General features: G+C 41.9%; 1 protein-coding gene across 3 annotated transcripts in view; it reads left to right on the top strand.

The window, feature by feature from the left end:
• Positions 1 to 275: 275 nt before the first annotated feature.
• The window catches only part of PPA2 (inorganic pyrophosphatase 2), a 34,375-nt gene continuing 20,087 nt past the window's right edge, over positions 276 to 14,563 (top strand). Inside the window, exons 1-4 of one of the 3 annotated variants that reach the window (XM_041424506.1) lie at positions 276 to 439; positions 2,068 to 2,132; positions 3,844 to 3,888; positions 12,233 to 12,286. In XM_041424506.1, coding sequence (XP_041280440.1) covers positions 310 to 439; positions 2,068 to 2,132; positions 3,844 to 3,888; positions 12,233 to 12,286 — 294 coding nt within the window. In that variant the 5' untranslated portion in view covers positions 276 to 309. The remainder of the gene's footprint in view (positions 440 to 2,067; positions 2,133 to 3,843; positions 3,889 to 12,232; positions 12,287 to 14,563) is intronic. The other 2 variants (XM_041424504.1, XM_041424505.1) reach the window with 2 other exon arrangements.

Below are 14,563 nucleotides of genomic sequence, written 5' to 3'. Positions count from 1 at the left end.
ATCCCCCTTTTCTGGCAGTGCTGCTGGCCTGCGAGCACCTCAGCCTGGCTACACCTGGGCTACCACCTGCGCTGGCCTGGCTCCCGCTGGGGTCACCTACCGCCTCAACGAGGGCTTGGCTTTCCTTACTATTAATCTCAACCCGGTGGAGTCCTCTCTGGAGGTTGGGCGGCCCCAGCCCCTGCCTACCCTGCTCTCTTCCCCGGCAGCTCTGCCCGGGCCCGGCCGGGCCGCAGCAGGCGGGGCAGGGCCGGCGCGGCGCGGCGGCCGCAGGAAGGGGAGGGAAGGCGGCGCGCGGCCGCCGCCATCATGCGAGCGCCACCGGGGCTGGCGCGGCTGCTGCTGGCGGCGCGGGGGTGGGGGCGCCTGGGCGCCATGTCCCGCTACAGCACGGAGCAGCGGGGCCGGCCCAACTCGCCCGATTACCGCCTATACTTTAGTAAGTAGCAGTCCTCGGACTCCATAAACCCCTTCCTTCCCCGGCCCGCGGGGCGCAGGAGGTGGCGGCGGAGGCTCCTCGGGCTGGCTGAGGTATCGCCCCCGAGCCTTCCCACCGCTGCAGGGGGAGAGCAGCGTTTTAGTAGAGAGCGAGGGCCGATCCTGTAGACATCCCGGCTTTTGGAGGGGATGCTGTGCCTGCTCAGCCCCGGCCCGGCCGTGCCCTTGCTGAGCCGGAGGACGCCGGGGTGAAGCGCCGCCGCGGTGCGGTGTAGCGGCAGCCTGGCCGCGGGGCCTGCGGCACCTCAGGGACGGCCGTGGGAGCTCTGGGTGTGACAGCCCGGCGTGTCCCTCGTGAGCAGGACAGCCCTCCTCCCAGCAGACACGTCACCGGGGCGGGAGGCTGGCATCCAGAACGTGGGGCTGCAGCCCCGAGCGGGGGCCGGCAAGTGGCAGTGCGAGGGCACGGGCGGCGCTCCAGGAGGCGTCTGAAGCCCCAGCGAGAGCTGAGGGTGTGCCGTGTTCAGTATTACGCATTTTCGTAACAGTGTTGTCTTGTTTGTGTGCCAGTCCTGTCGCGGTGGGTTCGTGGGTTTCTGGTCCATTGACCTACAGTCAACTCTGACGTCTGCTGGTGTGGGAGAAGCGGAGGCGGCGTGTGCCCGCTTGGCAGCACTGCCAGGGCTCCCTTGTGCTCATTCATGGGGCTGCCAGTGCAGGAGATCGTCTAGGGAAAGTCACTTTATTTGGTGGGAATAAACAGCCTACCACTAAACTTTGTTTTATTTGGGAGGAGCATCTTGGAGGTTTCCAGGAGTCGCACATTAACTCCATTTATTCTTCTTTGCTGAGGTGGTCAAAAGTCCAAAGTTGAGTGAAGTGCTTTGTCTGCTTTTTCCTTTGCTGTGAATAGGGGTGCTAGCAGAGGAGAAATTCCTTGGGATTTGAATTAGTGTTTGCACTCTTTTTGATGTGACACTTGGACTTGAAAAACTTAAACATACACTCCAGTGAAATTAATTTCTTTCTAGAGTGGGGGCAAGGCTGAGGTGCAGATTGGGCCTCCATTAAGTTAAGATCAATTTCTGCTGATTTCAAGGGGTGGTGTTTCATATTGAGGGCTTAGAGCAATTATCTCATCCCTCGCTTACTCTTGATCAGACTTTGGCCTATTATGTTGGGGGATTTGTGGTCATGACACTGTTTATTAGAAATACAGTGCAATCACAGGGGCAATATTACTAGAAACCCAGATGAATTCACTTACCACTGATGGAAATGAGATTCCTTTGGGTTTGTGGTTTTTTTTTAAATTTGTTTATGGTTGTGTATGGCCAGGGAGTAGAAAACAATGAAAGAATTATCTCATCCTTGTATAGCTTGTATTGCCAAGTAGAACAGAAGCATAGTGTTGAATTCTAAAGCAATAACTTTGATTCTAATGATTCCTTGTCAAAACACTCAAATTCCTTGTCTTCCATGTCGGTATGTGCTTGAAATTGAACCTCAGAAAAAGTTTAACCGATGCACAATCATAGCATATCTACATTTCTGTATTGTGTGATGTTTAGCAACATCAACATCTGCCATATCTTTAGGTTTGCAATGCTGCTCCGTTTTGTCTTTCAGAGAATGCAGATGGTAAATATATTTCCCCATTCCATGACATTCCCTTGTTTGCTGGACCTAAAGAGGTATGTTTTTATGCCTTGAAACATGATTTTCAAAATGCTAATAGTTTTGTTGGTGTTCTTTAGATAAAAGTGCAGTTTTTAAAAGGTTTCTTTTTTTTGTAATCAACAGAGAAATGTATAGTGCCAGAAAGGGCCCCTCTAACCCTGGGGGCCCTTTCGTTACATAAGGCACCACATAGACTGGTGCCTTATGTAACGAAAGCACAATGACTACACCAAATTTTCTCTGCTGAGTTTAGTAACTTGCAGTGAAACATAATGATTGCTGTTTATACAAGCCTAGGTGTCTCTTTAAGTCTCTTAAGTGATTGAGGGCAGGAGAACCCTCACTGTATCTTGTGATAATTCTCTGTATTTAGGTTTGTGATTGAATTAATTTTCTACTGTTACTCTTTTTGAATTAGCAGTTTTCTACACCTGCCATTAAAAGCATACACTTCTGTGTTGTGGATGTACAGCACACACTTGCATAACTTATGGTGTATGCCTTTAATTCCCAAAAGGAGCATTAGAATTGGAAGCCAACAGCAATGCCCAGGAGAGAGGTGGTAATCACACCTTTGGAGATTCGCAGCGTGCGAGGTGCAGCTGAGCACTGTCACGTCTTGTTAGCCGCCCTCCCTGGGGTTTCATTACAGCAATAATGAAACGGCTGTTTAGTCTGTCACTGATGGGAGAACTGCCAGTCTTTGGTTTAGGCTGAGGTTTGCTTATCGCAGGGTGCTTGTGACACAAACAGGCTGGGGGAGTTCTGGTCGTTCTCTTGTTTTGTTGCTGAGTCTCTATGGGTGATATGAGTGGTGCAAAAGGTCAGTAGTTTGAACATGTTCAGATGGAGACGCCTGAACTGATGAGTCAATCTCTTAAATTATTAAATCTGAGAGATTGGAAATCTGAATGAAGCCTTTTTGATCAGCAGACCCAAGTGCTCGTCAGTGGGAGAGACAGGCCATTCAGACTGTCATTATTAAGATGCCATGTTCAGTCTGTTCTATTGCTGGAAAAGCAATGGGCATTTTCATCACATGTTCCCAGAGGCCTTGCTGTCCCTACACCTAGAGTTAAAAGTTTGTGGGAGTAGCTTATAGCCTGTGATTTTGCCAGTAGGTTAAATTAGAGTACAGCAGTTTCTGATCAGTGTGGAGAGACTTTCATTTTGGTGTGTAAGTGGAGAAATAAATAGCATTTTACCCAATACAGGGCCTGAAGGGTGAGCAAGAAGAGAAGTCATGGTTAAGGTCTCTGTTAGTTTTGCCTTGTTTGCAGGAGGATGACTGAAGGATGTATGCTAGAGTCTTTCCATCCCCTTGTGTAAGATTTATGGACTGTATGATGGATAAATCCAGCCTTATTTTTTATACTGGTTTTGTTTATTTTGGAATGGTTTTTGTCTTCTTCAGCTATACAGAAGGATGACTGTTTTTAATCAGTTGAATACAGGCCTAAATTGCTGCTTAGATTTCTTGGTAGCTGGGAGAAAGTAAATGTGTCCTTGTACATTTTTTATCTTCCTTTATTAATGTGTTGAAGGTTAGAATTTCACAATGAAACAGAACGGAGTACTTACTTTTAAAAGTTATAATTTAGACCTTTGTGCTCACAAAGGGCTGTTTCAATTACATTGCAAAGTACTGTTACCTGTATTTATGTGAATGCAGTGCTGCTTTCTGGTGTTCTTTATATACTCCTTTACTTCACTCTTTCCCTGTAGGATAAAGAAATTCCTGCAAAGAGGTCAAAGACTACAGGATCTGAGGTACTGCTAAGTTTTTTTTCTTGTTGGTTTTTTTTTCCCCCCAACTATTTCCTCTATTTCCTTTCCAATATCACTTTTCTGCAGAGTGAACTTGCTGTCACTGAATGTAGTTGACATATCTTCAAATGCAAGTCTTTTAGGAGAAGACTTAAAGGGATTTAATATTTCCTTTTTGAATGGGCCAGAAATGTCAGAATTCCTTTATTCATCAAGTTGTTGTCAAAGGCGAACACTTATGCTAGTCTTTCAAAGATTTGTTATGACTTTTGCAGTGTAGATGTGTTATCTTTTTTGCTATTATGTTCAGAAATATTTGCAGTAAAACCTCCCTTAGTGAAATATTCATTATTCTCTGGCTGTGGATAATCTTTGGTTTATATACAGGACTTAAAAAATCCTAAGTGTGTGAGGGCAGAAATTATACGGAGTATCTGCTTTTTAGAGCTGAGGTTATGTTGTTTTCTGTACTCAGCTGGGAAGCCCAAAGGGAGAAAAAACACATCTGCTAATGTTTCAGCATTATCTAGCACTGAAGTTAAGGCTGATAGAAGCCTAGAAAACATGAAAAATCTGCTCAGGCTTTTACTGTGAAATAAGAGTTGTTTATTCAAGTGTCTTTTCTAAAATATGACATTCTTTTGCTGTGATTTGCCTGGCATAGGCTCATCTAAAACTTAGTGATGGAATGTGATGGAAAAAAAAGGAGCAAACTATGCTTTAAGGCCATTATATGTGGGTGGGCGGATGTGTGTCCCAGTCCTTATCTTCTCCTATCTGTTTGGCCTGTCATATTGCAAAAGTGTAGCTACCCATCTGATGTGAAAGAACTGTCCTAACTGTCTGGGTTCTCATAGTTTTGCAGCCAGTGTGTGGTGCGCTGGTTGCAAGAACCGGTGTCCTGGTTCTTGTGCTGTACGGCAGTCCCCACGCAGTCCTGCACTATGAGTTTCCTGTCCCTTTGCTCTGTGATTCATTCAAGCTACAATGACTAAGTAAGGATTTTTAGATTTCCTGTAGCTTGATGCCCATTAAGGTACTGTTTAGTAGGTATAGAGCCATGCCTCAAAGAGGAACTATTCAGGAGAAAGAGTATGTGCCGGTAGACTTTTAACAAAAATCATTGTCTTGCAACATAATTTCTTATTTACAGCTCCTGCTGGCAAGTCAAGTATTCTGTGTCTTAGCTGCTTATAAGTACAGAGTGGTGCAAAGACACTTCATGCAGAACCTGAAACTGTTCAAAACTGCATTTGTCTGTGCTGTGAGAAGCATGGTAGCTTGTTGAAAACCATGCTTCTAGTAGCCTGTAGAAAGAGGAGTAAAATGCCAGTGAGGCTGAGCAGCTCTTGCTTCCTTAGCCAGTGTAGCCTCCAGAGCTGCTTCACATAATTCCTGCTGTGAGACAGCTCTGGACTGTGGTTTAATAGAACTACAGAAAATGAGCAAAGGCAAATGTGCATTTCAATCCTAGCAGGCTTTTGATACAATTAGGCAAACAGATGTGCAGGCTGTAACCTTCCCGAACATACTTAGATGGTGAAATGTGAGAACACCTTTTTCATCATGATCTTAGGGATTTGGGGAGAAGAGAGAAAACAGAGGGATCTTTGTGTTCAGGAAAGCAGTTTCTTCTTACACTGGGCTCTTCAGAGGCAGCTCTGCTCACCTTGCCTGATGAGAGATTCATCCTTGTGTGCTTTTATGCAGGGAAAGCATAGCTTAATCAGGGAATAAAGGGGAAAAGAAGATTTAATGTCATGTACTGATTTCAGAAGAGCTTTGAAGCCCTGGACTCCTTGTTCTTGTCTAGAAATGCAAAGTCTGCGTTGATACCTGTTACTCAGTTGATCCTTCACTGAATTTGACCAGAATTCAAAAGTGGTAGTTCTTCTTGCCCTGGAAATGCATCTTTGAAACTTGTGCTTTTAGAGTGGCAGTTATTTGTTACTCTGGACAAAAGCAAGCCCTCTTAAGGGTTAAATTGAATTAAGTTTGTTAAATAAGGCTGAACTGGTGTTTATCAGATGGCGGTCTAGCTGTGGAAAATGAAGACAATTTTGGAAGAGTCTCTTTCGTCAGTCTAATCTACTTTAAATTGTCCTTGGTGTTCCTGATGTCAGAAAAAGTCTCAAAGTTAGAGGAGTTTCAGCTTTCAACATTTGTAGGCTAGAGAGTGCATATCCTGCAAGTCTGTGTCAGCTGTTTTGCAGTTTTAGTTTGTAGTTAAGGAAAACACTTTTGTGTTTCTGTATTAACTGTTTTCACTAGTTCAACCACTTCTTGTAACATTTTAGACCTTCCCAAATCTCTGTTAAATTTAGCTTTGCAGATGCTGCTGACGACTGACCTTTTTGCTTTTGCAGGTGATTTTTGGCTGTTTGAGGACAAGAAAGAAGTTACTTTGAAGTAGAAACTGTGCTGAAAGAAGTAATATTCAGCTCCAGTCTTAAAATTACTAGCAGTTTGCTATTAATTTCAGGGGACTGAACCCCCCTGTATTGCCTTAAGCATTGCAAGTATTTGGAATCCACTCCTCCCCAACTAAATCTCTGTGACAGGTTTCAAAAGTTTCACATCTCTGTCTGGAAAAGTGGATGTTTTCACTAGGTTTACAATGAAAACTGTCAGAGCCTGACTGTTGAATATGGTCTTCCTTGTCTGGCAGGAAGAAGGTTTGAAGAGGTCATCATTTTCTTTTCAAGGCCAACATGACATGTTGTTCCCTGCTGTAGTTAAAGGGTTTCTAATCTACTTGTCACGGTATGTCTTTGGAGAAGTATTCACATGTGGTGTCTTTCAGAGGACCCAGGTGTTCTTGAAAGGCAGTGTTTCATATGCTGGCCGTGGTGAGGAGTCTGTCCAAACATGTAGAGATTATTATCCTCTAACTTGCAGACATTCACAAGAGCATTTGAAGAGAAAATAGAAAGAAAGAAAAGCGAGACAACTTTTGTTTTGTTGCATCCTGGGGACTACACATTGCTGGGATGTCTTTGTGGACTTCAGCTGAGATGCTTCTGTGAGCCAAAAAATTCTGATAAATTAACTAGTCAGGTGAGATTTAAAGGCTCATCAGGGTGGTATGCAGTCTGCATAGGTGATCTGACCTTGTGCTTCCAGCAGTGTTCAAAACTGGTGTCAGAGATGTCATTTGGTGAAGTTGGTATGCTTCATAGGAAAGGAGAAGCTGTTGTCATTTTCTGAGCAGCACACTTTGTGCTGACTTTGTGTTCTGCATTAACTACAGTCTCTGTAACTGTCCTTGGTGATGATAGACAGTTTGTCAGTATATGTGACCTGGGCTACAGTGTGTCCATTATGTGGTCAGGGATTTGTATTCTAAATTTTAGGTTATCAGTGAATCTTTCACCTTGATGCTTGAACTTGCACAGACTTTTGCTATGGATGTGCCCATTAGATGGAGCCTTGCTTTGTGTTCCTACAGATGAACAAATGCTGGGAGTGGAAGTAATCTTCACTCATCAGTCCGTTTGAAATCTACCCAGAGTATTGTTGGTTTACTGAGAAAGTTACATCAGTTATTTGATCAAACTTCAAAGAAATGGTTTCTTAAACTTGAGAAAGCCAGTGGTTCATGTTTATCCACGTCAGGGTTGTACATGGCATAGTTTTGTAGGTGAATGTGTTCCATAACTGGTTTATCAGAGAATGTGCCTGACACCAGTGAGATTCCTGTGTGTAAAACCTACCTGTACCTACATGGTGTTTGTGATTCCCTTTCCAGTATAACAGGAGGGAGGTACACTGTGAAAAGACTGCAGGCACTCTGTGTTTATGCTGGACATTGCATTCCTCTTTTGCTTTGTGGCATGTTAATTTATATTGGAGAAGTTCCGCTTTCTCTTTGGGTCCAGATGTTGCTGGCATCTGGTTTGTTGTTTTAATTGGCAAATACCTTATAGCAAGTGTTGCACTGGGAATGCTTATAACATGGTTATTCATTTGATAAGCAAGTCCCACTCCAGTTATTTCTGGATATATTTAATGACAGTCCATATTTAGCTTCTTTTTTTCCTCTTTTTTTCTTTTGTTTGCTTTCTTCCTTTTAAACATCACCCTTTGTTCACACTGCTGCTAGACTGCAGCTTATGATTTTCATTCTTGTTAGTCCTCAGGTGCATGCTGCCATGTGCAGTTCATGGCTGGTGAGAATGCTTGCCAGATTGTAAATGAGCAGACAGAAAAAAAGGGAAATGGTAGCTGCTTTTTCTTCTCTCTTTCTTTTAGACTCAGAACTTCTCTATGACAGAGTCAGCAGCCCTCAAATGCTCCTGTCGTGCTTTTAGATTTTATTTTAAGCATTTTGCTATAAAAACTACCAAAGTCACTGTAAGCTTTAGCATATCTCTTGTCCTGCGTGGTGATGGCAAATTGCAATCTATATTTGAGGTTCTGCCTCAAATTATCTGAACCTTCCAAGCTGAGCATTAAGGGTTGCAACCCTTGAGCAAAATCATACCTATTCCAAACCCTTCCCTCATGTGTATGAAATAAGGAACTTTGGAATGACTGGAAAAGAAAATAGTTGAACAAGAAAGGGAAAGTTAGGAAAGGAAGAATTGGTTTTGAGAGGGATATAAGGTAGTCCAGAAAGGCAGGCATCAGAAAGGTCATGTTTTTTTTTTCCCTCTGATACTCAGTTTTCTAAAAACAACCCCAGATCAAAATTAGTTATTTTCTGTAAGAATCCATCCAGCCAGAGCTAGTTGGGGTTTTTAAAGTAGTTTAACTAGTCAAAACCAGTTGTTTTTTAAGGGCATCAGTCTTAGAGGAGAGAATGATGACTAAGTTTACCTGGGTATAACAGTCTGTATTTTCCTTTTTTTTCCCAACATGTGCTGTACAGATATGCTGAAGTATTTTTGCATATCTTTTTATCTTTCTATGTTTTTTTAATTTCAAAAACCAAAAACTGTTTCTGTTTTCTCTGTGAAAGAGACATTTTTGCTTGTCTCAACAAAAACTATATCATGATACTTTAAAAATGATGTTCAGCTGAGACGGAATGCAGTAAGGTGCCAAGAAGTGTTAAAGACAACACCCAAATAAAGCAAACAGTTAAAGCCTATGTGAGTTCCCATGTAACCCATTTGGGGTGTAGTTCTTAGGAAATTAACGGTATCATTTACACATACTGGTTGTTCCTACTGATGTAATTGTCTGCTGATTTTCTTATGCAGTTTTAGGAATTAGGAAATGTACTTTCGACTTCTCTGTGTTGAGCAAGTAGATTTTAGACCTCCCCTGCCCCGTCACCTCTTCAAGGTATAATAGAGTTTAAGTACAAATATCTGTCTTGTGTTCACATTGACCCAAAGTGAAACAAGCTATGCAATACCCTGGGTTGAGTGTCCCTCTGGACTCTTCAGCTCCCTTTCCCTAGCAGATGGATTCTGACCCTTTTTCTGAATCTAGGGCACTTTCCTTCTCTTTTCTTGCATGCTCCAGGAATACTGTCCTGAGGAAACCGTCTGCCAGCCTGTTGCAAGGTTGGCACTCGTGGAGTCCCTTCTACATGAGGTATTTGCAGAGCTGGATTAAATCTGGACTGCAGTGATCTTACAGACAGGCCAATTGACTGCTGTTGTACTGAGGCAGTTAAGTGGTAAACTTTTTAAGCAATAGATTTTGTTTAATGAGAGATCTTTCTGCTGTGATTTGAAGGTGTGTCAAATGGGTTGTTGAAACAGTCTTGCCATTGCTTGAGGGGGTAGAAGTGCTTACTTAGGGGGTTGGTGAGGTGGAATTTTTTATTTTACTGATTTAAGATAAAAATATCAATTACCAGATGCATTCACCAGCCAAAACTAACCACTGAATGACACATGCAGATGGTAATCTGTGGAGACAGGTGGTGTCTGACACTTGCATTTCTGTTTTCAGCTGAGGCAGGGACAGTTTACAGCAAGGGATGGAGGACAACTTTCAAGTGCTTAGAAAGAATAGGTGCTTGGTCTGGGGAAAAAAGAGTGATGGAAACATTCCTGCGTGATACTTAGTCAAGGAGGAAAACAAGATGGGAAAGAGGAGGAAAAAAATCCTATAATACTAGGTAGTCTAGTTTTCTTTCAATCTGTCAAAATATCTAGTATGTGCTCTCCTTTCCACACGAGTGAATCTAGTCTTACCACTGTGAAAATTTGATTGCCCTATAAATAAAACTTTTTATTTTTAAATGTAAACACTGAATGAAGTCATTAATCTTTTGTAAATGCTTGTGGCAGCTTAGCATTAGAGAGAGTACTTTTGGGGATTTTTTTTGCATACAAATTAATCTGTCAGGCTATCACATTTAAGACTCTTGACAATTCATGTTTGACTGATACCACAAATTATGAGGGCCTGGTCTTCAAGCTGAGTTGAATCCAAGTGGTTTTATTATGTTTTTGAGAGCAGCATTGCATTAATTTCAGTCCTGTGTAGTCCAGCCCTGACAGTTGGTTTGGTGAAGACCTGGACTAACTGTTGACTAATTAAACGCTGAAAACCAAGCATAGAGGCTGCTGAAGCCTTTACATTCTACATGGTCAGGAAAGCATACAGCAGCATTTAAACAACAAAAATATGGGATTGTGGTGGAGGGGAAGACATCCTGTATAATTCCAGTAGTTTGTAAGTTTTCTGCCTGTAGCTACCAGTCAGAACAATTTTTTGACCTGCTTGGCAGTTCCCTAAGAGTTTCTTGTCAGCACTGGCTTTCATATTGTGCATTTCTCATTTCCAAGTGTTTCCCAAATGGATGTGCATACTTTATTTGGCTCTCTTCCAACCTTTCTCTTACCTGCTCATGCATGTATGTTGCTTTCTTCTATCTACTTGCTCAGTGTTGACATTTTTGAGCCCTCTTTACTTTAGTTTCAACTGTTCTTACATACATGAGGTATATTTTGTGAAACTGGGACTTATCTGAAACCTTTCTCCTTTTTTTCTTTTTTTTTTAAACCTTTTTTTATTTGGTCATGACCTGATTAGGAGAAGTGATACCATCTGACATCCCATTGATTGCATTATGGGCACAATACTTATAAATGGCAAATACAGTTTAAATTTATTGGGATTGGCTGTCAGTATTGTGCATAGCTTGTGATCCCTTACTAGAAATACTGAGTGACAACTGAGATTTTCCTTTGCTTTCTTGCTTTTCACGTTCCAGATTTGTTTGGGAGGAGATGATCACAGAACCATTGGAATTACCTTAATCAGACTGTGACATTGACCCTGGTAATGCTGTTTGTTGTTGCAGCTGCAGGGTACAAGGAGGAAAAAATACAAATACTTAAGGGTTCACCTTAATTGTGGTGTAGTTAAAAGTGTCAGTGCAAGTCTACATTTGGTTCAACTTTCTATTTTTTTTTTTACAAATTTCTGCAAAAACATATTTTGTCTTTCCTGATCTGTTGTGATTGCTAATACCAATGTGAGTTTTCTTTGGCTGTGAAGAGATGTCCCAGGCAGTGTGATATTTTGAGGTTGTTGTAGTGTCTAAAACAGGTTGTAGACCTTGCTTCGTGGTTTGTTCTTGTTACCCAATTCAACAACACTCTGCTCGTAATGCTTAGCTCAGCTTCATAGGAAGAAATCTTAAGGTAGTTACACACAATTTTTCTCTTTGGAGAATGTTGCTTTAACCTCCTCAGTAAGAAGGTGTAGACTTATTTTTCTTCTAAAAACATGAAAGTTTACATGTTTATTGGGTTTTTTCCTCCCACACCTCCGTCTTAAAACTTTTGCTTTGTTTCTGTTAGGAAGAAGGCTAACACAAATGTGAGGTGTCTGTGTCAATGCTCTTTCTCTGCCATCACTTTGGGATTAGTGTTGGCTCACTTGAACCAGATCTGACTGAGACACAGAAGTGTCATTTGCATGAGTTTTTAAAAAATAGTAAGGCAAAAGAGGAGGGCCTGAAGGAATAAATCCTTGGGGGAAAAAACCCAAAACATTGTCCTTTCCACTGCTTAAGGGAAGCTAACTCTGTCCTATAGAAACATTCAATCCTCTTTGACAAGTAGACTGCACTTCTGCCTCATGGCAAACCATTCCATGGACATTCTGAACATTTTGTGAAGGGTGATACTGACATGGGAACAAAAAACATCAGTTGTATTTCATTTGCTTGTTGTTGTCTATATTCTTAAAGGGATGAGGTAGGGAAAGGATGAACCGTGGAGGTTGATCTAGAGGAACTGTACAAATAAAAGCAGCTGTGGCAGAGAAATGTGATGTATGTTCCTGCTGAATGCACAGGAGAGAATTCATGTTATTGTAAAATACTAATTGCCAAGTGGAATTTATTTTCAGTTCTGTCACAATTTTTTTGTTTCAGGTCCTGTTTAATATGATTGTAGAAGTACCTCGTTGGACTAACGCAAAAATGGAGGTAATTAAGAAAAATACCTTGATTATATAGGTATTTGTGGAAGTTGCAGCAATGCAGTGGCTTCCAGTAGGCAGAGTTTAATCAGAGTTTGGATTGTCTTTGCACATTAAAATGTTCTCTGTTACAAAATTGGTTTGAAGTGGTGCATACACTTTCCTTGCAATTACAGAAAGATTTGAGCTACTGATTGTTTTCTTGGTGGAAACAGGAAATGCAAGTGGGCACTGCTTCTTGATAACCCTCTCACTGGAGAGTGCAGCATATCTGCAGCTGAGTCCAGGAGTACTGACTTCTAGCGTGTTTTCCAGCATTTAGACTAACTCTTGCTTGCTTATGGAGCATTCCACTCAGATGATTTAATTCATCATTTCCACTGTATAGTGTGTTAGGCCAAATCCCAACAAATAGAGTTACAACTAAAAGAGCATTTCCTTATGACCAAAAAGAAAAAAATATTTAGGGACTTCACTGATTGAAAGTATGAACTCCTGCAGGGAGATATTTTACAAGTAGTAAAAGCATCTGTAGTGTTTGTGAAACAGCAAATCTCACCAGGATATGTCCTGTCCTCCTCAACATTTGTATTAATTTTAGGCATGCTTCCCAGATGCTTTTAAGGAAGTTTGTGGTTGAGCTGTTAACTCTTTTAATTATTGAAAATAATACCAAAGAAGCTTCTTGGCCTGCTATTTGAGAATTTTTTCTCCTTTCCCTGATGATAAAACTGTTTGCCGTCACAGCTGTTACTCTTCAAGCAGGGTTACCTCAGATATTTACCCTTTATTTTAAGCTCATGATTTATCATGGCAGCTGAGTTCTCTTTTGCAGAGGATCCCTTTGACAATGCTATTTGAACTCTGCCTAAAGCTCAGGTTGCTCTCCCTATGCTTCTTTCTACCCCCTGTCAAGGGCAGAAAAGTTTGTCCTGTTAGGTTTAGAAATCATTGATTTTGGGCTTTTCGGGTTTGATGGAGGAGATCAGCTGTAGTTTCCTAATATTTAACTTTTAATATCCTGAAAATTTGCTGCATCAATTAAGGTAGTTGTCTTGCCTTGCCATTGTGTCTGGGCAGTCCTTCAGTCCAGACCATGGTAAGCTGCTAATGCCTGCTATTACCAGGTCTTGTCTGTTCATCTCTCCTCACATGCAATGGAAACTTCAGGACATTAAGCCTTGCATTAGTATGAATATTTACCCACTGTTACATTTCCTGCAACAGATCTTCTGCTCCTCAGCTTGTTATATTTCTGTTCTTCTTCCCTTGCTGCCCTCTGTTACTCCTCTTTGTCCCAGTTTCCACGAACAAAAAGCACTACTGAGCTCCATTTCCATCAGTGTCCCAGGTGGCCTGTTTGAGCTCTTTGCTGTTAGGTTATGACCAGAAGCAGGCAGAATCCAGTGTGAAGCCATAAATGTTTGAAGCTTCATCTTGGCTCTTGGGGAGGGTTTACTTTTGGAATGAGTACATACTATTGACAGGTTGGTGTGGTTCTGAAAGATGGAATTCTTTTGGGATGGCTTTGGTGACAGTGCTTCAGGTAAGGCCAGGGATATAAAATGAATATGGACTGAGGGCTGTGTGCTTAAGCAGGGGAGTTATGCACCACTTGAATGTAATCACTTGAGCCTGTTACAAATGTTTAGCCACTCAGATGAGTGTTTGTAAGCAGGAGCCAAGCTGACATGGGTTGGACTGTGGTGTGGAGTGTCAAAGGGTGGTTATGCTGCAGATTACTGTGGTGGGTAACTCAGGCAGTGGCTATACGTGTGTGGTTTGTGTATGGCCTTTGGGGGAGGATGTTACTGTTCAGCTGTACTTCAGCTCTTCTGTCAGTGCTTCTTTAGGAATAAGAATGCCCTCTTCAAATAGTAGCTTGACTTGTTCCAAATCTGCATTAAGTTGGCATTTGGTGACTATGAGGAACTTGTGCTTGGGGAAAAGCATTTGTATGCTGAGAGGAGGTAGAAAGAAGGGGTGTTTGCAATTGGAGAGCTAGGAGCAGAGGGCAAGAACATGAAACATTTTCTCTGTGGCTATCAAAGCCCCTGTTGTTGGAAGATGTTGTGCTACCATTTGCATGTCTGTTGAACTTGTACTATAAAGTGCAAGAGCTTCTGACTTAAGTTCCTTTCAGTTTTTATGTTTGACCATGACAGCCTTCTTAGAAATTTATTGCTTTCTCTTCTACATTCATTTTTTTCTTGCATACTTTACAGCATTATTTAATGCCTTAATAAGCTGCTTTTTGAATATGGCCCTTGAGATTCAGAGTGAG

Source organism: Onychostruthus taczanowskii, unplaced genomic scaffold, assembly GCF_017590055.1.
Source record: "Onychostruthus taczanowskii isolate IOZ18803 unplaced genomic scaffold, ASM1759005v1 scaffold82, whole genome shotgun sequence".
NCBI lineage: Eukaryota > Metazoa > Chordata > Aves > Passeriformes > Passeridae > Onychostruthus > Onychostruthus taczanowskii.
This window is presented reverse-complemented; position numbering and strand designations above follow the sequence as displayed.